General features: G+C 39.0%; 2 protein-coding genes across 4 annotated transcripts in view; one reads left to right on the top strand and one right to left on the bottom strand.

Annotated features, from left to right (window-relative positions):
* Galk2 (galactokinase 2) overlaps positions 1-1,845 on the bottom strand; it is a 130,726-nt gene extending 128,881 nt beyond the window's left edge. For both annotated transcript variants that reach the window (XM_026787752.1, XM_026787751.1), the window contains exon 1: positions 1,668-1,845. In XM_026787752.1, the coding sequence (XP_026643553.1) occupies positions 1,668-1,674 (7 nt within the window). In that variant the 5' untranslated portion in view covers positions 1,675-1,845. The remainder of the gene's footprint in view (positions 1-1,667) is intronic.
* Positions 1,846-1,945: 100 nt separating this feature from the next.
* The window catches only part of Cops2 (COP9 signalosome subunit 2), a 29,613-nt gene continuing 6,559 nt past the window's right edge, over positions 1,946-24,999 (top strand). Inside the window, exons 1-9 of one of the 2 annotated variants that reach the window (XM_005364404.1) lie at positions 1,946-2,107; positions 11,156-11,269; positions 12,497-12,574; positions 16,841-16,966; positions 19,652-19,741; positions 19,851-19,928; positions 21,755-21,929; positions 22,410-22,588; positions 22,681-22,733. In XM_005364404.1, the coding sequence (XP_005364461.1) occupies positions 2,054-2,107; positions 11,156-11,269; positions 12,497-12,574; positions 16,841-16,966; positions 19,652-19,741; positions 19,851-19,928; positions 21,755-21,929; positions 22,410-22,588; positions 22,681-22,733 (947 nt within the window). In that variant the 5' untranslated portion in view covers positions 1,946-2,053. Of the gene's footprint in view, positions 2,108-11,155; positions 11,270-12,496; positions 12,575-16,840; positions 16,967-19,630; positions 19,742-19,850; positions 19,929-21,754; positions 21,930-22,409; positions 22,589-22,680; positions 22,734-24,999 lie in introns of both variants that reach the window. The other variant, XM_005364403.1, reaches the window with a different exon arrangement.

Here is a 24,999-nt window from a genome sequence, read left to right as displayed (position 1 = left end):
ACTGAGCCATCTCTCCAGCCCCAGTCACCACACTTATTGAAAAGCTTTGCTTTGTTCTAAAATCACATGTACAGATTCATGCAGTACTTTTGGAAAATTTTTGTTTCTAAGATGATTAAAGGACATTCCAAACCCAAATTTTTATATTCAGTAGAGGAATTTTGAGCAAAGACTGGAAATTAAATGCTATCAGAGGGTTAACGGTCTACTTTGTAATGATTATGCTGTGTTTGCATAAGCAAATGTCCTCAATTTTAGGCAATGCACATAGCTGTACAATAATGTGTTGTTTTAGATGCATCCTTCAGTTGACCTACGAAATACACAATACGAAATATTAAGGCTGATAATTGGTATATTTGTGTCCACTACTCCATCCTTTCAAATGTATTTTCAATCTGGAATTCCTCATGATAAAATGTTAAGAGGAAAAGGCTATTAGAAAACTATGTGGTTACAGGTAAGGGGATACTATTGTTAGAAAAACTAGGACCAAAAGGATGGTTACTTTTGTAAACTAGGCAGAAATTTCTTCTTGCAATATTTTCCTAAGAAACAAGTGTCAGGCTAGAGGAGTAGTTCGGTAATGGAGCATTTACCTGACACAAGGCTGAGTTCTCTCCTCAGTTCAAAAGATACAAAAGAAAGAAAGAAAGCAATGTTAATGATATTCAAAGCAAAATTGTTTGAAGACTCATTTTTGTAACATTCTGAAAGTATAGCAATAAATTTGTTCACAGTATGTTCAATATAGAAGTAACACAACCACTGTCATGCCTGACTGTTTCTCGACGTGTCTTCTCAAAAGATTTTCAGAACCAAGTCATTCCTGGCCTAGAAACAAAAACAAAATGATCCTGTTCCCCAGGGGATTCAGATGAAAACTGGTAATATCAGAAGTTACTAGAGCACACCCAAGTTGGGGTTTTGAGGATTCAACACAATGGCGTGAATGTTAATGCTAAACTGTGCTCAACACCAGCTGGACCAGATGAAGACAAAAGTTCTTTACCTCTGGAGGTTTGGGCGTGTTGAGCTGATCTGTACAGATACACAATTGGGCAAAATTCCTAAGATTATATCCATTTTATAACTATAGCATTTGTGGAATGAAGTGTACAGAATTTGGAGGGTTATGTCAAAAAATAAACAAATATACAAAACAGAACCCAGGGTTTGCCTTATTTTAAATTTTTCTTCATTCTGAACTCTAATGGTTTTATAGAACACATTTTTATTTTTATTTATTTATTTATTTATTATGTATACAATATTCTGTCTGTGTGTATGTCTGCAGGCCAGAAGAGGGCACCAGACCTCATTCCAGATGGTTGTGAGCCACCATGTGGTTGCCGGGAATTGAACTCAGGACCTTTGGAAGAGCAGGCAATGCTCTTAACCACTGAGCCATCTCTCCAGCCCCCTATAACACATTTTTAAAAAGCTTGTCATCAACGGTTACTATAATTGGATCCTGAAAGTAGTTAATACCCGTTCGATTCATTAAATAATTGAGTAACTGATTAATGCATACCTAAATTGAGATACCCACAATTTTTTTTGTCAGCTACAATTATAAAATTACGTGAAAATTGTGTTGCTGTAAATACACCCAGCGTAAGGTTTGGAATAAAAATACATAGATAACAATGACAGAGGCACACTACCTGTCATATAGGACGGGCATGTTTCATTAGAAAGAGACGGTTCCAGAGTCCCAGGCAAGGAAAGAGACTGTTGCCTCACTTAGGACGCTGGAATCTGCTAGAAGGTTTCCGAAGCCCCTCAGACAGGACACGCAGCGCCCGATTTCCCAGTTGCTATGCTTAGTTGCTAAAGCACCAACTGTCGCGCAGGAAGAGCGAACTGTGCGCTCCTTTTGGGCGCCGTGTAAATTGTCTCAAGGGCGAGCTCTTTGGTTCCGGAATGCGCATATCTTCCCTAGGAGAAACCGGAAGGCGGGGAGAACCAGGAGTGACGCTCCTGGGCCGCGGAGGACTGTGGGAGGAGGCTGTCTCTAATTTCTCCTCCTCCCCTCCCCCCTCCGGCCAAGATGTCTGACATGGAGGATGATTTCATGTGCGATGATGAGGAGGACTACGACCTGGTGAGGCGCGGGGAGCGGGCCCAGGGCTTGAAGTGGGGTGTGGCGGCGGGGCCGAGACCGAGGGGCTGCAACTTTCCCCCGGGGCGCGGCGGCCCCGGTCCGCCCTGCACGGTGACGGGGTTCTCTCCTCGCCGGGCGCCGCGGGCCTGTCGGGCCTGGGAAGAGAGGGAGGGGGGCGGCGGTCGGCCCAGGCCTCGGGGCCCGGGAAGGGCGCAGGTGGCCGGCCGCGGCCGGTTCTCGACGCCTCCCTGCCGGCCGCCGAGTCGCTGGGACCCGGCGCTGAGGTCTGGGCCCCCGCAGGCCCACCTCTTCTTCACCCTGGACCTCAGCCGGTGCCAGATGCTGGGAGGCTGAAAACTAGGAGGGGGGCGTCCATCCTGCTCCCAGACTTGACTGCGAAACTCGGGAGGCTCCCGAAAACAGCTTAAGAGTCTCATCCAGGGTCAGTTTGGGTCCCAGGTAAAGGTTCAGAGCAAAAATAGAAGCGGAGAAAGTAGTTAAACTGCTTGTTCTGTTCTCTAAAAAATGACAAGCAGAGAAGGGTTTGCTTTTTGCTTGGGCTGGGGAGAGGCGAGAATTAAGGGAATTGGAACCAATGACTTTTTTCCTTGATTTAAGAAATTTCCCAGCTTCGGTGTTTGAATCAACAGGATAGAAGTAAACAAACTTGCCTAGTTTGAGGATGTGATTTCTTTTTTATTTAAGGTTTAATTTGTAAATGAACCTACAGGTTTTTAAAGCTGAACCCTTGTTTATTATTATGTTGATAGTCAAACAACGTACATCTGTGTGAGAATTGGGAGCCATGCTCTTGAGCCCCTTGTTATGGTCAGTTTTGCTTCTTAATTGAGAAGCATTTTGTTTGGTCCTTGGGAATTACGGTGATGTTGCATTTTGGTAAAGTTGTCGAGTAGATGCTTTGAGAAGTCTGGTTCATTTTTTAATGTTCCACAGCCTCAGAGCGTGAATATTTGGGGTTTGAGTTACTGTGTGACTTCTTTGTATGGGTGAATCCGTAAATCATTTCCAAGGTTTTTTTTTTTTTTTAATTTTGCAAAAAGAAGAGGGAAATGCTGCGACTGGAGACTCATAGTAGATATTTTAGTATTTGCTTAAATGAAGCATTTTGTTGTGTTTGTTCATGCCTGAGGCAGTACCTAAGGGGATACCTCCAGCTCCTTAATATGTTACTTGTGATAACTAAACTTTCCTCTCTTGTTTTGCTTTTATTTCTATTGCAGGTAGTTTTTAAATTGTCAAGTGTTTCTTTCGGATGTTTGTAATTTTAGCTTGTTGTGTTTTTAAAATCTTTTTATTTATTTCCTTTCCTGATAATAATCTGTTAAGTACACGAATTTTTTAATGAGTGACTATTCACTAGGATTAACTTGAAGATACAATATAGGAATGAAGACGAGACTCTTATGAAATACTCTATTAGACTTCACTAGTTTGTGAGTGTTTTCTGTTAGGGTCTCACATGTAGCCATGGCTTGCTTGGCACTCAGTCTTGCTTCTCAGGTGTTGGAAGTAAAGGCATGCATCACCACACCCGGCTTTGGAAGCTTTTTAATTAGACATATAGTGTTTGTACTTGGCTGCTTCCCTGCTTTTCAAGGCCTACTACATGCACAGTATAATAAAGTTAAGTATACAGTTGCTTCAGCTGTTAAAAACATTAACAGAAAGAGTTAAGATTTTTACACTATTGCAAAATTAAATGAGATTTTGATTTTTTTCTTCCTCAATCATTCTGTTAAAAAGTTCTTCTTATCCATTCCTCATATAGATACCGTCCTAGATTCCCAGTCACATGTCTAGTGGGAACTGTTATACCCCTTTTACTAACAGTTAAATTTTAGTAGCATGACATCGTTCACATAATTTCTTTACATTTACTAGTCGGTATCCTTTAATCAGAATGTGTTTAAAAGGATAAGAACGACTGCCATTCCATAGCTGGTAGAGATGTTTTTCTTTTATTTGAGTAATTATTTTGCCTTTATCTTTTTATGTTTCTTTTTTAGAAAGTCTACAGAAGTCACATGCTGTCTTAAGGAGGTTTCTCTCTACCTTTTCTTTTTAAGACAGAGTCTTACTAGTTTGCCCAGGCTGGCTCTGAACTTAGAGAATGGCAGACTTGCAGCACCAGGCCAACCTAGAATCTTTTTTCTTTCCCTCTTTTTTTTAAAATGTGTTTGCTAAAATAAAAATTGGCTATCTCTATTTTATTTATTAAGTGGAGCTGGAGATATAACTCACTTGCTAGAGTGCTGCCCTCACATTTCAAAAGCCCCAGGTTTGGCTTTTAGCAGCACATGGACTAGATGTGGTAGCATACTTCTATCATCCTACATCACTTGGGTGGTAAAGAGAGGCAGAAGGAGAAGAGGCTCAAGGTCATTCTTGGCTCGTACTGAGTTGGAGGCTGGACTGGACTACATGATTCTGTTTGAATTAACTCATTAATTAAAATGTTTGTAGGCAGATTTTTCTTTGGGCCACAAGCTCACAAAATGCAAGGAGATTTACTAATTATGAAAACTTGGTCTTTAGCTTAGCCTTATTTTCAACTAGTTCATATAACTTGAATTAACCCATATTTTTATTAATCTTGTTCTATCCTGTGGCTTCTGTCTCTATCCCATTTTGTGTGTTTGACTCATTCCAGTTCTGGCCGGCATCTCTTGTGTGCTTAGATTCATCTGGAGTTTCCTCTCTCTGCCTGGAAGTCCTGCCTGTCTCTCCTACTTAGTTACTGGCTGAACAGCTTTTCATTACACCAGTGACAGCAATTATCTTTACACAGTGTACAAATGCCCACAACAAATGTTAATAGCACTATGAGCATTTCTGACCAGAGTGATACTCAGGATGTCTTTATCTTTTGTCCACAGATATTTTAATGCCTTAAACCACCTTTTGTATTAGCAAGGTATAGTGGAAATAGATGGCCAGGAACGGTCCTGAAAATTAAGAATCTATCTCCATACTATTTTTACTTAATGTGTATGAGTGTTTTATCTGTGTATGAGTGCATGCCTGAGTACTGAGAACCTGCCTGGTGCCCAAGGAGGTCAGAAGAGGGTGTCAGATCCCTTGGAACTAAAGTACAGATGTTTGTGAGCCAGTGAGCCACAAACATGGAACATGCTGGGAACCAAACATGGTCCTCTGCAAGAGCAGTAAGTGCTCGCAACCCTTGAATTATCTCTTCAGTCCCTTCCATACTATTTTTGTTCAAACTGGTAAATAATGATTTATGTCCAGTACTTAAAAGAGCAAATTGTTAAAGAATAAATGTAAAAGTTCAGTACACTTGACCTCTTATTTTTGCAGTCTTTTTTATTTTAATTATTGGCAAAAGCGGGCATTTTCTAAGTAGTATTAACCCATGTAGTGTTATAGAGGTAAGAGATAGTATTAGCAAGATATAGACCACTGTTGACCATTGAGTCAACAATTGATAGAGTAGTATAATTAAGTACTTTAACAATTGTACCATAAAGTTACTTAGTGCTTCTAATAATATTTCTTGCATGTTTAAATTTTCATTTCCGTACTTATGTGTGCCATGATGCACATGTAGATTTCAGAGGACAACTTGGGGAAGTTGTTTCTCTCCTACCGCTGATCCATCTAACAGTTATAGAAATAATTTAAGCAAACTGACTTTATTTCCAAAGTTATTCTCTAAAATTCTGTTCTATAGTCAGGATATATTTGAGTGTAATTATTTAAATGAATTACATGGAAACTACTGTCTTTAAGATAGAATAGTTTCACCAAACTGTGAGTCTAATGTTTCCTTGGTCTAACTCATAGTTGGCATTCGTGAATGAATAGTTATTGGTGGTTTTTCTCTAGGCTTAATATATTTTAATGCCCTCAGATTTTGCTTTTTGTGTCTGTTTGGGTGGAGGATGAGATTTAGCCACAGAATATATCCAACAGAATCTCTTGCCATGGATACGCTTGTATGCACAGACCTAAAATTTTGTACACAGTCTTCATCTGCCCAGTTCTTATTACACCCTCATAAGCAACTATGTTAAACATCTATGTCTCCTTCATTTATTTAATCAGGATATAGTTTATGTATTACTCTTAATTTATCTAAGATGCAAATTTACTTTTATAAATATTTTTACAAGTATTGTATTTACTTAGTGTGCTACATCGTGCCCGAGGAGGTCAATAGACAACGTGTGGGAGCCTGTTCTTTCCCACTATGTGGATTTAAGCTAAAATCCCAGTTGTCAAGCTTATCAGCAAGCACCTTTACCTACTGAGCCTTTTTGCCAGTTCACTGCTTTTTTTACAGTCCAGAGATGATGTGGCGGTACTGTATTTTGTTTGACTGCTTTCCTGTTGGTAACAATTTGGCCTGTTTTTAGTCTGCAATATTGTTTTTGTAAAAAAGAAAACTGAGGCTAGAAAGATGACTCAGAGGTTAAGAACACTGGTTGCTCTTCTAGAGAACCTGAGTTCGATTCCTAGCACCCATTGGTGGCTTATTACTGTCTATAACTCCAGTTCCTGGGGATCCAATATCTTCTGTTCTCTGCAGCACCGGACATGCACATGCATACATAAATTCAAACACTCCTACACAGAAAATAAATATTTTTTTAAAACTGTAATTGAAAACTATATTGACAAGGTATACTGTTAAACTGGGTAATGCTGTCTTAGGTTAAAAGCAGTTCACTAAAAGCAAACACTCCAATAAAGGTAGTTTTCTTCAAAAAGTGTTACTATAGGTCTGGAGAGATGGCTCAGAGGTTAAGAGCATTGCCTGTTCTTTCAAAGGTCCTGAGTTCAATTCCCAGCAACCACATGGTGGCTCACAACCATCTGTAATGGGGTCTGGTGCCCTCTTCTGGCCTGCAGTCATACACACAGATAGAATATTGTATACATAATAAATAAATTTTTAAAAAAATCAAATAAAATAAAATCATTTAAAAAAAGTGTTACTATAATCCACATCGGTATTGTTGGACACTGCTTCTTAAAGCTACAGTCAAAGACTAATACTGATTTAGAATAAAAGTTTTTGTGAATTTTCAAAAAGACCTATTAGTTTATTGTTATACTTTGTGTAAAGAATTTCAGTTTTAAACAAGAATAACTAGAGTAGCAATTGACAGTTCTTGCATGGTAATGATAAAATTAAATCCATTAATTTTTTACTTAAATCATCAATAATAAGCATACATGAATACATTTAGTTCATAATAAAACATTTTTAAAAATATTATGGTAAGTTTGTGAACTCTGAGCATCCAAAATGAATTTGCACTTGGGCATTATATCTCTTATGAATGCCTGGGCGTCAGGGAGAACTGGAAGCCTCCTATAGCCCCCAAACTTAACAGACAAGGGAAAGCATCGGGACAATAACATCCTTAAATCCAAAGAACACATTTGAGAATGAGAACTTGATCCAAGGTCACGTTGATTTTTATGTCTCCATGGAAATTTTATCTAAAAAATGAAAGTCTGGGATGAATAAAAGATGGTTCCTATTTACACCATGGAATACAAATTAGTACAGTTTAACTTGTGTGGCTTTTTAAGTTTGGATAGTTGAAACTCAAATGATTATCTAGAATTTTATTATATCTGATACTTTATTAAGGATATTCCCAAATAGACTGAAATTTTGGGTTCTACAAAAAGCATTTCATTGAAACATCTACAAATTGTTATTCAGTTGGCAGAAACAAATCAGTTAGCAGTATTTAATTCATCTAATTCTCTACTCTGATTACCATATGTTACCAAGCCATTAGTAATCTTTGTAGTTATCTTTGTTTTCCTTTACCAGTACCTATGAGGTGGTCGTTTTACATTTGTATCTTGTGTTCTTAACCACATTCTCTTTCTTTTTTCTTCATTCGACTATGTGAGCTCAAGCATCCATTGTCCTAACCCGCTCTCGGCAATGAAGGGCCAGTGGGCTGCTTTGTGACTAAGAAGGCACACTGGCAGGAGGGCGGGAATAGAAAGAGCTGGTCCCAGTCCTGTCACAGTTGTCTCAGGGTGTAACTCAAGCGAATCTCTTGGGCCTCTAAAGTATTTTCTGGTTCCTCACTGTTAGAAAGTCCTTGATTTAGCTCTGCCTGGACTGTGCCTCTTTGCCTTTTCCTTCTTGATCCTAGTCTGATTTTGGTTTTTTGTTTTGTTTTTTATGTTTTCAGCTAAAAGCCAAACTAAATAAATGACCACTGAATAAGAGTCCAGAATCTTACACTTTTTGTAATATGGCAGTCACAGTTATTTTTCTTTCATTTTCAGATTCAGAGCTGCATTCAGGTGGTTTGGGTTGCCAAAAGGTATTTTGGTACAGCAAGATGAGTTTTGAGTGTAGGACACACACAGATAACAGCATCTTCTCTGTTTTCCACAATTGATTGATAGCTTTGATCTATGGCCATCGATGCTGACATTACTGCTTCACATAAATACATATAAAATGACATAAGTATGTTTTGGTTCGTTTTGGAAATTGCTGGGAAGTCTGCACTGATCCTAAGCCAGAGTTTACTTAATGATTTTTTTAATGCAACAAGTTAGTGAATTAAACAGCAATTTTAAAAATCAGAAGTCCTAACAATACAATCCAAATACTAATACTAATTTGATGACTGCAGAGGGATGTCTGTAGAGTAGTACTAAAGACTTTCTTCTCCGTAATTAGACTGTTGGCTTCTATGAGAGCAGAGGACCGTATGTGAGGTGTATACACTACAGTTCATAACAGGGACTAGTTAAGTCTGAGCCAAGGTGTTTGAGACATTGTTCATTTACATATGCAGTACAAAGTGCCTGTTTTTATGTCCACAGGCCAGGTTGCAGTGGTGTCACTCTGTGTAATCTGGCTAGTGCTGACAGAAATGTTTGGGTTCTTACTAATTTTGTAATTAATGTATTCAGATATCTTTTGCTATTGAATTTTTTGTGGCATCCCCTCATCACATTCAGGTCCCATCCATCTGTTCCTGTGTTGTGTGCCCTGCCCCACCCCCTGGCTGCATTGGATCATAGCCCACATTTTAAGAAGCTAGATCCTAGATATCCAGATGAGAAATGCAAAGAGAGAAATAGCATGTCGAGGTGAAGAAGTCTGAGCAGTTGTGGGCAAAGGCCAGGATGGCTGCAGCAGTGGGAAGAGGGGGGAGTTGTGTAGGAGATGCTGGATATGGGCAGGTGTCAGATTTCTACTACTTTCAACTTAGTTTGTGAGCGACAGGAAGTCATTTTTTATTAAATGTACTAGATAATAGACATTTTGTGCAGATTATCCTTTTTACATGAGGTCGAACTTTAGGGTTAAAAAGGAGACCAGGAGGGCTGGTGTTGCTTGTGGAAGATAAACTTTCTTTGGTAGAGAAGTGTGTGGCTGAAGAGCAGGAATTGGGAGTGTTGCTGTGAACGCTTGTTGTGTTGCCTCGTGTTATGTGCGGCTCTTGCCTGCACTGTGCTCCTTACCTCACCTGTCTTCTAGGTAGTGGGCCCATCTGTCTTTCAAACCCAGCTTGGAGTGTTACTGTTACAACCTCTGTCACTGTGATAGACAGTTGGTTTGTTTCTTCTCTAGTAGTTTGTTTGTTTGTTTTTTTTTTTAAAAAAAAAAAACAACCTTTCTTAGTTTTTCTAAGTGACAAGAGTTAAGAAGAAAAGGAATCATTATGAAATATGTTTACCCAGTCTGGTCTTGTCCCTGAAGGAAGTGTTGCAGTGGAGTTTCAAGTGTTAAGCCTAACTGAACTTAGGTCTTTAGTCTGTGAGAATGAGTGGCGTTTGTGTTCTCATTCTGCAGAGGGCATGCATTACAAAGCCACTGAAAAGGCCATCTTGAAGTAAGAGCTTCCTAAACGTTGTGCTCAGTGAAACTTCTTCATGCCTCTGCCTTTACAATATTCCATGTGGTTTTTTTTTTGTTTGTTTGTTTGTTTGGGGTTTTGTGGTTTTTTTTGTTTTTTTTTTTTGGTTTTTCGAGACAGGGTTTCTCTGTGGTTTTGGAGCCTGTCCTGGAACTTGCTCTGTAGACCAGGCTGGTCTCGAACTCACAGAGATCCGCCTGCCTCTGCCTCTGCCTCCCGAGTGCTGGGATTAAAGGCGTGCGCCACCATCGCCCGGCCCATGTGTATTTTTTTGAAGAAATAAACTATATTTGAATTTAAAACAACTAATATTTATGCCTTTATGTTTATTCTCTTTCCCTCCAGTACCGTTCTTTTGATATAAACTTATCCCTTTGTAATGACTTGTAGGTGAGGAGAAAATGATTGTTTTGTGGCCATCTAAAATAATACTTTTGGGCCAGTGAGATGGTTAGCACTTGCCACAGAGCCTAACAGCCTGATTTCAATCGTAGGATTTCTGTGGAAGGAGAGGCTCTGACAGGCCATGTTCTGACTTGCACACACACCTGTCAGGCCATCTCCACAGTCCACATAGCTTTTATATACGCTAAGTGGGGGTGGTGCACGCCTTTAATAGCAGCACTCAGGAGGCAGAAGCTGTTGTCTCTCTGAGTTCAAGGCCAGTCTACATAGTGACTCCCAAGACAGCCCAGGGCTACAGAGAGAAATTCTGCCTCGAAAAACAAAAAAAGACCAACAAGCAATATAAGCAAAGGTTAAATAGTTAATTTCACAGAAGTTGTTGGGGTTTTTTTTACTTGTTTAATGTGTCTCTGTGTGGTGTGTATGTGTAGTGTATGCACATGTGGAAGTGAGAGGGTGCTGTCAGGTTTCCTCATCTCACTGAACCTAGGGCTGGACTGGTAGCCACAAGCCCCAGCAATCCTCCTCTCTCTGCCCATTTCACCCCTCCACATGACATAGAATTACAGGCACTTACACAATTATGCCTGGTTCTTTACATTCATGTTGGGAGTTTGAACTCATGTCTTCATGCTTGCAAAGAAGCATTTTTTTGCTCATACAAAATTTTTTTTTCCTAGTAGCATTCACTTTTTATAGTGCCATTTGTGAGTTTCTTTATTCATTTATTATCTCTTTTTCCAATATACAGGAGTACTCCGAAGATAGTAACTCTGAGCCCAATGTGGATTTGGAAAATCAGTACTATAATTCCAAAGCATTGAAAGAAGATGATCCAAAAGCAGCACTGAGCAGCTTTCAAAAGGTTTATATTTCCAAATGATTTTATGTATTGAAGTTTTGGGGGGGTGTTTGTTTGTTTGTTTGTTTTTAATGATGCTATATCAGTTACTTTTCTCATTGCTGTGACCAAGTATCTGACCAAAAACAAGGATGGAAGTATTTATTTCTGTTCACTCTAGGATATCCCTCATAGCAGGGAAGCCATATTGGCCAGAGCATGTCACTGGGATTCTTCCAACTCAGTAGACCAGTGTGAATGAGAATGGCCCTCATGGGCTCATATGTTTGAATGTTTGGTCCCCACTTGGGGACTCTTGGGTAGGATTAAGTGGTGTGGCCTTGGAGGAGGAAGTGTGTCACTGGGGGTAAGCTTTGAGGTTCCAAAAGTCCATGCCATCCCCAATATCTCTTTCTCTCTGCCTCCTACTTGGGGATCAAGGTGAGGTTTCAGCTGTCCTGCTGCCATGCCCTCATTCCACTACCATAGACTCTAACCCTCTGAAACAGTACACCCAAATTAAACACTTCGTTCTGTAAGTTGCCTTGAGCATGGTGTCTTACAACAGCAATAGAAAGGCAACTAAGACACCAAGAAGCAGGGAGTCTGGGGCCTGAAGAGGAATTGGGTTACAGCTCCCCAGGCAAGTTCCAGTGGTTCACTTCCTCTGGCTAAGCTCTACCCTCCCAAGACGGCACCATCAGTTAGGGACCAAGTGTCAAACACATGAGGAGGCATTTTATTTCCAAACCATAGCATGTTCACTGAATCCAAAGTAATTTGTTTCAGAAATGTGTGTCTGGTATTTGTGATAATTCAGTCAGGATTGCATTGTGGATAAGCATGTATTTCAGAAAGGCTTCCTATTGTCTTTTCTAATAACTCCATTGGGAAGTAGGGTCCTTGTCCTGAAAACCAAACTAGAGAAACAATCTCGTGGTCGGCACTATTATTCCTTTAATCTTGTTGCTTCTGGGAACAGATCACATTGATTTCTTGACTTCTGAACAGTGGTGGCTTTTACTAAAGATTCAGGTAGGGGAATCCTTTCTGGGCCTGCATAATCAAGTAAGTCCTTTTATGTGACAGAGCTCAAGAGTCAGCTCACTTACCCAAGGATCCCAAGAAGTCTCTCTCTCAATATTTTTAAAAATTACATTGACAATTAGTGAAATTTTTCATGAATAGCTTATAGAAATTAATTAAAGACTGATACCTTGGTTGTCCATTCTAAAACTCTCTCTGTTTTAGGTTTTGGAGCTCGAAGGTGAGAAGGGAGAATGGGGGTTCAAAGCACTGAAACAGATGATCAAGATTAACTTCAAGTTGGTAAGATTTACTGTTAGAGAAATTAAACTCACCTGAGTAACTGCATGCAAGCCTCCTGCAGCATACCCCGTATGTCTCCTCCTCTGAAGTCATTACATTGACATCTGTCCATGTGTGGACTGCATATCATCTATGTCCACATATGATACCACGTCAGTGTTTGACTGTGGTGTCATTTCCCATCCATAATAAAACTGGCTCCTTGAGCCTCTCCTACAGAAACTATCAGTGTCTCCTCCTCTGAAGTCATTACATTGACATCTGTCCATGTGTGGACTGCATATCATCTATGTCCACATATGATACCAAGTCTGTGTTTGACTGTGGTGTCATCCATCCTTAGTAAGACTGGCTCCTTGAGCCTCTCCTACAGAAACTATCAGTAAAATGTTTGAGCTCAAGTCTTTGACCCCAAATATCAGAACCATTCAAAACATGTGCACTGTTAATATTTTATATATGTAACTTAAATCTAGCTAACAAAGGAAACATCTGTGTTGCATCTACCCTTTCTGGTTCTACTTTTGCACAAAGCCCCTATGCTTTCTGTTTATTTTTATAGTGATATTACACCAGTGTTTTCTACATTTAAATTAATGACCTAGGGAAATATGGAAGAAGCAGCAGGTGACTAATCTCTTCCAGATTTTTTTTTTCCTAAGGCTGGCCTCGAACTCATGATCCTCCTGCCTCTGCCTCCTTCAGCAAATCCTACCGGCGTGCGCCACCACAACCGGCTCTCTTCCAGATTTGAATTAACAAAAAAATAGGATAACATTAAATGCTGAATGTCAACTTTTTTTGATTTGTTTGTTTTTAAAACAGGGTTTCTTTATTTAGCCCAGGCTGTCCTGGAACTCACTCTGTAGATCAGGCTAGCCTTGAATTTAGAGATCTGTCTGCCTCTGCCTCCCAAGTGCTGGGATTAAAGGCTTATGCCACCGCCACCTGGCTTGAATGTCAACTTTTAAGGTGCTGTAATTTGTAAGAAAACATGATTCCTTTAAAACTTGCTATCTTCACATATAATGGTGGCTTTGGCATTAGTCCATTTAAACAGTGAACTGCCCTTAAGACTTGATTTTTCTATTTTACTTTGAACAGAGCTGGAAAAGATAAGATAGGTTTAGTTATATCATTGTATTGTCTTCCTGGTTTGCCATTTGCTTCTGTCACACTTAAGTAGGAGACTTGGTTCAAGAGTAGTCACCAGTGTCTGCACTCACTTTCTAGTAGGAACCACAGTAGAACTTGTGTGGCTGTGCAGTGTTAGGCAGTATAGTTAAAAAGTTCTGTTTCACTTACTCTGTGTACAGTTTACTTAATCTCTCAATCTTTAATTACAGTTAACATAATTTTTAAGGTTCCTGCCTGATTTTGTTCATATATATTTATTAATTTCCCTCTCTCTCTTTTTTCTTTTATATTTTGAGACAAAGTCTATATCTATTTAGCTCTGGCTGTGCTGAAACTCGCTATGCAGACCAGGCTGACTTCAAACTCAGAGAGATCCACCTACCTCTGCCTTCTTAATGCTGGGATTAAAAGTATGCACTACCATTCCATCTAATATAGCTTTTTTAAATGGGTGTCTTAGAGCCATCAAGATGATCAGGTAAAGAAAGGTTCTTGTCACAAAGTCTGACCGCCTGAGTTTTAATCCCTGGGACCTATGTGGTAGAAAGATAGAACCATCTCCCACAAGCTCTCCTCTGGCTTCCACATCCATGCCATGGTTGCAAATTCTATTTTATACACCCTCACAAATAATTGGGGAGAGGGGAATGATTATTTTAGTTATTTTCTCATTGCTTCAATATTCCCTTTATAAAAGCATCTTAAGAAAGAAAGGACTTTTTGTGTGTGTGGCTTACAGTTCAGAGGGATCCAGTCTGTCATAGCGAGGAAGGTATGACAGCAGGCAGGAATGGCATGGTGGCAGGCACCACCTGCTGGTCATGTACCTGTGCACCCAGGAAAAGAAGCGTGAGCAAGAAGTAGGGCTGGGTTATTACCTTAAGGCTGTCACTCAAAGAACTTGAATCCTTTTCCTAAACTCCCACAGTCTTATCAGTTTGCCAGCCAAGTATTCAAGCACAAGCCTACAGGGACACTTCACATTCAAATTGCAGCACTGACCTTAAAGTAGAGCAAGAGCAGTTCAGAAGTACCTTTATCTGAAATCCTGTTTTCGTACTAAAATGTATGCCAAAGTTGAGACAATCTTATTTCACCATCCTTTTCTTTCTAAAAGATACATTCTGTAACTTTATGTTTATTAGGTTGCTTATAGGATAGTCCATGTTAGTTATGTCCTCATGAAACTTCCATAGTCAGAAAAAGATACCTGTAGCTAACTATCTTTCCTTTATTCCTTACCCCAATAACCAGAAGAAAATATTTATACCTGCTAATGCACCATTTCTCTGAAAGAAACAACTCAAGGAAAGAGGTTAGTAGCAGTGAAAGAGTGTAGGGACTAGACGGGATTGTACAGTTAGACTCCAGCATTGATTTGCTTTGGTACACTCCTGTAATATCTACGTGCTGGACATTTCACTATTATCCCTTTGTTTCTCCAGATCTTCCATTTCCTGGAATAACCCAACGCAGCTTATAAACAGCCATACAATATAATGTTGCAGTGGCAACATTAACTGTGTCTTATGGAGTAGGGCCCTGTGTGAGATAATTTCGTTCTTTTAATTGAAATATACAATATATTCTGAGTACAGTTCCCCCTCTCTCAGCTCCTCCCAGTTCCTCCCCAGCCCCTGCAATAATATTCTTACATGAGATGAGTCCTGAGACTTATGGAAAGCCAACCAGTTCAAGAGAGAAATGAAACATGTAATGGGGAGAAATAGTTGATATCTGCATAGTTATTAACCACAATGCCACACCCAACTCCAGTGTCGTCTCTGTGACATGACATATGTCATTATGCCGGACGGGAGCTACGTGTCCTATGGGTCTAGGCTTCCTGGAGGTCAGTGGCAGGCAGTCCGGTATTAGCCACCACTGAGGCATAAGCGGGTTTCTCGAGTAGCTGGCTATGTGGAAAATGAGCTTTGCATAATCTCTTTTATAATGATGATATTCTATATATATATATACAAGACAAGGAACAGCTCTGGGATAAGGAAGCACAGTATGGGAATGTATAAGACTACAGCAGAACCTTTGTCATACACGGGGTGTATGATGAGCAAGGGAATACATGGGTTAATGTTGATGGACAAAGACTGTTATATTTTACTTTGAACTTTATGGATAGGCTTGCTAGATCCCAACCCCCATGATGTCTGCTGCATAAGAAGGTATTAAAAAGTATAGTTCAACAGGTGCAGAGAACTGATTAAGTATATTTGGTCACTAGATGAAGATGAAATAAAGGGTTAGGAAGAGGAAGGGCCATGATAGCGATAATGAGACAGAAACTTTTTATTCATATGATGAAACCACTTGTCTGAGGTTTACAGTCCCAAGGACAAGATTTCCTCTTCTAAGGATGCTTTATGTCTAACACCTGTTCCTGATAATGTACTTTTTTTTTTTTTTTTTTGGTTTTTCGAGACAGGGTTTCTCTGTGGTTTTGGAGCCTGTCCTGGAACTAGCTCTTGTAGATCAGGCTGGTCTCGAACTCACAGAGATCTGCCTGCCTCTGTCTCCCAAGTGCTGGGATTAAAGGCGTGCGCCACCACCTCCCAGCAATAATGTACTTTTCTTAAATATCGCTGATGTGACTAAAAGAAGCTTTCATACTGTGCCAACCAATGACACATGACCTTCTGATTTGTTCTTTGTTTGAATACTATATAATAAAAACATGAATTCAGTAAAATCGCAGCAGATTCCAACCACTCTCTTGTGTGTTGTGTCTGTCTGTCATTCGCCGAACTTGTGCCTTCCTGTTACCAAGACCCTGCTTCTCCCATGGTCTTGAGTGGCTCCCCTGAGCCGGTCCGTGGCACACAACATTTGAAAGTTAAATCTGCTTCTTTTGTTTAGTAGGTATCTTAATAGTTTCCTAATCAAATGTGTGTGTATTGAAGAGTAATATTTGAAACTTGGAAAATATGCAAGTGTCATTTGTTTAGTAGTCTGAATTCGACATTGGTTTGTGTCATCTTATATGTAAGGTAACATGTTTGTAATGCTCTTCTTCCTTTACAAGAGCATATCGTGAATTGTGCAAAGTCCAGTTCAGTGGGCAGTGGTTTGTGCTAGATCTGTCTTCAACCATGCATTTTTCTTTCCTCACAGACAAACTTTCCAGAAATGATGAACAGATATAAGCAACTCTTGACCTATATTCGGAGTGCAGTCACCAGGAACTATTCTGAAAAGTCCATTAATTCTATCCTTGATTATATCTCCACTTCTAAACAGGTTAGACTCGGGTTTTCCTTTTGAGCTGTCAGTGTGTTATTTAAAGTCGGGTTCTGTGGATTGGAGATGCTGCCGCTGTGATGGTTGCTTTTCTTTTGGAGACCCTGTCATGTAGTTCAAGCTGGCCTCTTAACTAGCTGAGAGGTCAAGGCTGGCCCTAGGCTTCTAGACCTCCCTGCTTTGTCTCCCAAGTGCTGATAGACAGGCATGTGCCACCATGGCTGCCACAACTTTGCTTTTTAGAAAAGAAAGGGTCTAGTTAATAATTACTAGTGTGTTTCAAAAATGCTTTTTTCTTCATTCTGATACTATTTAACATTTAAAGGTAATCAATCCAGGCTAATCTCTTTATAGTATCTTTAGATCCTTAAATGTTACCTATAAATAACTTGGGCAGACCTGTATTCAATTCATATTCCATTGGCCTATTTTAGCTCTGTTTTTGATGAATTTGTATCTGCATCTGAACTTAGGCACTGAACATGCTAAGCAAGTTTTTTCACCATTGAAGCTGCACCACTAGTCTTCACTTCAGCCATTGGGAGCGTAAAATACTGAACATCAGTCGAGTTAGGATATTTGATTAGATTAAGTTCCTTGAGAAGAACTTGTCCTGTGACAGTCTCAATAGGCGCTCCATAATCAAGGATGCATGGTGACAGCTGATAGAGGGAGGTGGGCAAGGGGATTGAATGGTCTTCTAGAATGTGGTGATTGACAAAGGCAGTGATGGTTTTATGTATTTCATTCCTTTTTGTGATTGTTTTTACTTGATTTTTTTTTTTTTTTTTTGATTTTCAAGACAGGGTTTCTCCGTAGTTTTTGGTTCCTGTCCTGGAACTAGCTCTTGTAGACCAGGCTGGCCTCGAACTCACAGAGATCCTTTGCCTCTGCCTCCCGAGTGCTGGGATTCAAGGCGTGCGCCACCACCGCCCGGCTTTACTTGATTTTTTTTTTTTAAAGCTTTCTTACCCTCTGGTATTTGAACACAAGATATTCTCTATATCATTTAGTATCTCTTTTTCTGCTCCTGACCAGTGTTCTTAGAATCAGCCTCTTTACTCGCCCCAAACATACACACACACACTTTTTAACCAGATGTTATTTCTCTTTCTTGACATAGCTTATTGCCATTTTTTGTATTTTCCACATGTGTTCTGAAAATAAGTAGCAGCCTTGTCACTTAGGATGATATTCTAGAGTAAGTTACATGTGGCCAGCCTGCCTGGTGGCACATGCCTGTGATTCCAGGACTTGACAGGTGGGGGCAGTAGGAATAAGAAAGCATTCAAAGCCATCCTTGATGGTGAGCAAGGTGAGTTTAAGGCTAGCCTGAACTACATAAGACAATTGTATCTAAATAAATAAAACTAAATTAAATGGGAGAATGTTTTTTTGGTGCTTACAAAAAGGTATCATTAATTTTGTGGTACTATGTTTATAAATATTATGCCAAATGTTAGAGGGATAGATTGAATATTTTAAAACTTGAAGGTTGTATTCTCTGTCTGCTGTTATCTGCAAGCTTTTTGCCTTTTGAAAGGCCAAGTCAATATTGTGTGGGTAGCATCCTAACTTATTCTATACCATCAGTAATCCTGAGTAAATAGGCACTTTCCTGAGAGTGGCAGGCTCCCCTGCTCTCCTGGTTCTCTTTCCTCTCGGGTACATAGAGATTTAGGGATCCAGATACTAGGAACAAAGGTGTGAATAGAAGAGACTTAGCAGAGGAGCTTAAGACGGTTGAAAATAATGCTTTCTGTCACACACAGTCACACGAATTAGTGAATTGGTAGTGATTAAACCACCACCTAAAATTACACTAGACATTTTCCTCCATCAGCTCCAAGGTTACCCTGTGACTTGAGAGCTATACAGCCCTCATTTAAATTGTCTAATTCACAATTTTTTTTGTTTTGTTTTGTTTTTCGAGACAGGGTTTCTCTGTGGCTTTGGAGCCTGTCCTAGAACTAGCAGTGTAGACCAGGCTGGTCTTGAACTCAGAGAGATCCGCCTGCCTCTGCCTCCCGAGTGCTGGGATTAAAGGCGTGCGCCACCATCGCCCGGCTCTAATTCACAATTTGAGAGAAAAGATAGGACTATTCTAAGACATACATGAGATGTGGTGGCTCACAGCTGTAATCCCAGCACTGAGGAAGTTAAGGTAAACTCACCACAAGCTTGGGTCTATAGAGCAAGACCTTATCTCAAAACAAAAGAACAAAACCATTTTGGTAGGAGTGCTGCTGTGTATGTTTATATTCTCTCTCTCTCTCTCTCTCTCTCTGTCTGTCTGTCTGTCTGTCTGCTTGGTGTTTCCTCTAGAAGATTATAAAGTCTGAGCAAATAAAATGTATGTATATTAGTAAAAGTATAGCATATCATTCTGTTGGTATAAAGTGTGTGATTAGGTTGGGAAGGACAAACCTGACTATTATAGCATTAGCACTTATGGTCATGTAGTTACATGAGAAAATACATTTCTTGGGTTTATAAAACAAGCAAAAGCATCTTAGCAGTTATAAGCATGGTCTGTCTTATTTTGGACTATAGAAGACATGTGGTAAGAAACAAATATCTTAGTGTGTTAAGTTCAAAGATGCACTTTTAGTTTGTTCAAATTAACTTTATTAACAGGTACAAATTTGCTGTTTACAATTATAGAATTCTGATTTTTTATGTCAGATGGATTTACTGCAGGAATTTTATGAAACAACACTGGAAGCTTTGAAAGATGCTAAGAATGATAGACTGTGGTTTAAGACAAACACAAAGGTAACATTTGCATTTGTTCTCCTTTGAAGAGTGGGCGGGTCCTTGAGTAAAGTGTCCTAAGTATACATACCTCCCGCTAAAAGCGTTTGCTCTTCATAATTTTTAACAGCTTGGAAAATTATATTTAGAACGAGAAGAATATGGAAAGCTTCAGAAAATTTTACGCCAGTTACATCAGTCTTGTCAGGTAACATCTTTTTTTTTTTTTGCCTAATATTTTATTGTGATAAAAAAACATAGAATGATAGTATTCAATTAATTTAGGAATGTTTGTGTTCAAGCATCCATCCCAAAAATTAAATTTGAAGAAGTTTTTAAAAGATCATGAATTCAAGGTCAGCCTGGGCTGTATAAGGAGGCTTTGCTTGGGGGTAAGGTGACTTTTACTGAGTTTTTTTTTTCTGAGAACCAAAAAAATTTAGACTTTTGTCTAAATCAGTGGTTCTCAGCCTTCCAAATGCTGCGACCTTTTAATATAGTTCCTCATGTTGTGGTGACCCCAACCATAAAATTCTTTTCATTGCTACTTCATAACTAATTTTACTACTGTTATGAATTGTGGTATAAATGTCTAATGTGTAGAATAGCTAATACATGACGCCTGTAATAGGGTTGTTCAATTCGACCCAAGTGGTCGAAACCCACAGGTTGAGAACCTCTGGTACAAATGCTTGCTTCAGTTCTTACCCTTTATAGAATGAGATATAGTTATCAGTGAGCAAATAAGCCCCTTCTAATATGTAGTAAATTTGTGCAGTGTGGTATCGTGCAGTACATAGTAAGCTTTGGTATTTACTTATTTGCTCTAGAATATGGGGGAGGAACTCTTTATAAGTATAAATAACAAAGATATTTTATATTCTAATACATGACATGAAAGTCAATTGTAGCATTACTCTCAGATTTTGGAGTGATCTATATGTCTGCAATACAATATAGCACACGCGGTGTGTATTCTAGTGTGTCTGATGTGAGAGAAACTGTAAAAACAGATAGGGCTATAATTTATTAGTGGATAACTAACTGCATTTTAAGTTCAAAGCTGGAACAATAAATTAGTGTATTTTTTGTTTAGTAGCTATATTACTGTAGGCTATATACTATCCAGCGGCCACATTTGGAGAGCATCTTTTGTGATTTCCTTGACATACTGAAGAAAAGTTGAGATGAGAAAGTTTTTATTTCTCTATATGCACTTGGGAAGTTCCTCTTGATTGACTATATGGGTTTAAAGCAGTTGTGAAGTTTTAAGGAAGCCTATTAGTATACCTCCTAAAATATAAAAAATACAAACCTACATTAATTTTTTTAAATTACATTTAAGAGGGTGCAGAGTACACAAGCATGTACATGCCACAGAGTGCACATTGAGGTCAGAGGATAACTTGTGGGAATTGCTTCTCTCCTTAACCATGTGAAGGATGAATGACTTGACTGCACAGGCCTTCCAACATCAAATTTTAATATATAGGTCTGGGGAGATGGTTCAATAAGTAAGAACGCTTTTGTTAAGTAGGCATGGAGACACAATTTTAGATCCACAGGTCAGTGTGGCCATGAATGCCTGTAACCCCAATGCTGGAAACGGGGACAAAAGATGAATGATCGATGGGACTTGCTGTCCACCATCCTAACTGAATAAACAGTGATCTTCAGGTTCAGTGGGAGACCCTGTCTCAAGAGACAAGGCAGAAAATGACGACACCTGATACAGGAATGCACAATCATACACTTAAGGTGCACATATGGTTTTTCTTCTTGAGTGATTGAATGAATGTCTTTTTCTTTAAATGAATATTTTATACTCATAAAAACTTCTGGTGCCCTTTTCCCTATCCAGTAGCAACATAGTAAAAACATATGAAGGCTCCTTTGGTCACTATACAGTTAGTCATGATGCAGTAAATCTGTAATGAATTTCTATACCGAGAGGATATAAGGTTCCCAGATTAATGCCAATAAAATTTACTCAGTTGTCCTTGCATTCTCTTTTGTCTAAAATATTTTTCCTAGACTGATGATGGAGAAGATGACCTGAAAAAAGGTACTCAGTTGTTAGAAATCTATGCTCTGGAGATTCAAATGTACACAGCGCAGAAGAACAACAAAAAGCTCAAAGCCCTGTATGAGCAATCACTTCACATCAAGTCTGCTATCCCGCACCCACTGATCATGGGTGTCATCAGAGGCAAGTTTGGGTTGGAGAGAAGTAGAAGGGATGATACCTGGAGTCATTGCATGGGACTGAGTGGTTCTTAGATTGTTTCTGTTTTACTGACCATAAATGGTAAAGTATGAAAGTCATAGTGTAATCTGTTAGAGATTCGTATGGGTCCCTTGTTTCAAGAAGGTCACAGCAGTAAAGGTACTATTTTAAAAAGTCACATTATCAGTGTAACAGTTGTGATTTTTAATGACAAAAGATTACTTCCTATTCGGTAGAAGCAGTAAAGATCTACAGTGAACTTGCTTTATGTGATGAATGTGTAAAGCCTGGGTATAGCCCAGGGCTGCTATGCAGGATATATAGTTAAACCCATCACTGCTTGGTGGCTACCTTGCACAACATACAAAAGCCAATGCAGTTGCCTTCATTTTATCTCCATAAATTAATCTCATTATTGCTGAGCTGAAAATGTACCTTTTTCTCCTGTTTTATTCTTTATAGAATGCGGTGGTAAAATGCACTTGAGAGAAGGTGAATTTGAAAAGGCACACACTGATTTTTTTGAAGCTTTCAAGAATTATGATGAATCAGGAAGCCCCAGACGAACCACTTGTTTAAAATATTTGGTCTTAGCGAATATGCTAATGAAATCAGGAATAAATCCATTTGACTCACAGGAGGTATGTCTACTTTCTTCAGTTCTCTTCTTAGTTGATCAGTACTCTTTCAATACACATACATAATTTGGTTTTGTTTTGTTTTTCTTTGTTAGGCCAAACCGTATAAAAATGATCCAGAAATTCTAGCAATGACAAATTTAGTAAGGTAAGATTTATGTTTCCCAAAGCAAACTTCTTTAAAGCAGCTCACAGAGGGGAGGGGGCAGAGAATAGTTGGTAGTCGGCTTCTGTTGTTTCGTGTGCTTATGTAAAAGGCACAAAAGTTCATGTCATTTTATCTTTAGAAGCCATTGTGCTATTTCTTGTTAGTCACGAACTATGTATAAAGTCTTATTTGGTTTGTTGTTTTGTGTTTATTTTTTCCTTGTTTCCAGTATGGGAGAGTAAACCCAGCTGCCAAGGTTTGCTTTGAACTTGTAATCCTACTGCCTTGGCCTCTTGGAAGCCTGTACTGCCAGGCCCAGCTTGGTTTTCTTTTTTCTTTTTTATTCATTTATGGTTTTTTTTTATTAACCATATGTTTGTGTGTGTGACATATATGACAGTCTTAACTAGTTGTAAATATCTCAAAACTTTGTTTCTCAATATTAATAGCTCTGCCTACCTTAAGTCTAAAATAAATTGTGAATTGGTCCAAGATAAATCAAATCAAAGATTTTCAGTAATAAGAGGCATAAAAAGCATGCTTTCTCAACACTTGAGGGGCAGAGGTGGGAGGATCTCTGTGAGTTTGAGGCCAGACTGGTCTGCATAGTGAGTTCCAAGCCAGTTGGGGCCACATAGTGAGACCTTGGTTCAAAAACAGAAAAAGAAACCTTAATTTTAATCATAAGTAAAACTCAAGTCTTTGGGAGAAGTTTTGCTATAAATACCTTACATTCTACATTAATATATTCTTCCATTGCTTGCATTTATTTACATGTTTGTTGAATCAGGTTTGGATTTTTTTGTTGTTGTTGTTATTGTTTATTTTGTTTTGTTAGTTTTTCGAGACAGGGTTTCTCTGTGTAGCTTTGGAGCCTGTCCTGGAACTCGCTTTGTAGACCAGGCTGGCCTTGAACTCACAGAGATAAGCCTGCCTCTACCTCCTGAGTGCTGGGATTAGAGGCGTGTGCCACCACAATCCAAGTCAGGTTTGTTTTAATTGTGAAAGAGCACTTCTCCAATCTTATTTCAAGTGGTTTAATTTTATACATTTGTTACGTTATCTTGAGCTTATTTGACTACAAATGTAACATTAGAGATACTTTTAAAATATGTTTAACATTAATAATTTTTTTCTTTTTTTGAAATTTTTTTTGTTGTTGGTTTTTCAAGGCAGGATTTCTCTGTGACAATCCCGGCTGTCTTGGAACTTGCTCTGTAGACCAGGCTAGCCTTGTACACACAGAGGTCTGCCTGTCTTTGTTCCTAAGTGCTGGGATTAAAGGCGTATGCCACCACCACCACCTGACAATACTTTTAAAATATTTTGTTTATGGCATTGGCTTGGTAAACATCAATTAAAATTAAGGAAATAATGAAAGTTTTTATTAGAAATTAATGTTATATTAATTGGCTAAGTACAATAAAATGCATTAAAAAATTGCTTTATTACAACTTTAGAGAGTAATAATTGTGCTGTATTTATTATATCTCATTATCCCAATGAAGCATCTGTAGTAAAACTCAAAAAGTTACTGTAATGATTCACTTTTACCCAAACAAGTAAATAAAAATAAAATCTACGTAATGAGAAAATCTCTTGGTTAAAATATAGGTGTATGTAAGGTAAAATATACGTGCAATGTTTTCACTACTTGAAAATGCCTCCTGTTGTACATTACAGTGTATTGGGGTAGGTAAGAAAGTAATACTTCCTAATTTTATCTTCCTAGTCAGTTGCCAGCAGACTAGAGGAAAATATTTGCTGTTGAAGTACTTGAATCACCTGCCCCTAACATGAAGTTACATTGCGACCCAACAGATGGAAGCACAGCAGAGGGCGTGCAGAGTGGTTGATGATATGTCTTACATAGAAAGCACACAGTGGTGCCATTCCAGAAGGTTGGCTTCTTCCTTCTCAGCACCTTAAGCAATCCCATAGTGCCTTACACAGTCGTTTGAAGAGTAGGTGCCAGGTCCCAAAGGAGAGTTACAGACATAAATCAGCCTGTGGCCTTCTGCAACAGGGGGTCCATCTCTGTGTCCTCTGTGTGTGCTCATTTGGCATTCCTGTCACGTGTGTTTCTGCTATATAGGTTGGTGGGGTTTTAAGGCTAGGAAGGTGTGAGAGTCAAGCCTTTTGAAAAGTGTTTGCAGTTGCTGGTAGCTTTCTAGAAGATAAAAATTAGGAAACTGTATTTTCCATATCTTCTCCAGAAAGGATGTGCTCTCTTATTTGAAAGGCAAGGCCAAGTTCCTTTGTTCGA

The sequence above is a fragment of the Microtus ochrogaster genome (genome assembly GCF_000317375.1).
Source record: "Microtus ochrogaster isolate Prairie Vole_2 chromosome 14 unlocalized genomic scaffold, MicOch1.0 chr14_random_1, whole genome shotgun sequence".
Lineage (NCBI taxonomy): Eukaryota > Metazoa > Chordata > Mammalia > Rodentia > Cricetidae > Microtus > Microtus ochrogaster.
This window is presented reverse-complemented; position numbering and strand designations above follow the sequence as displayed.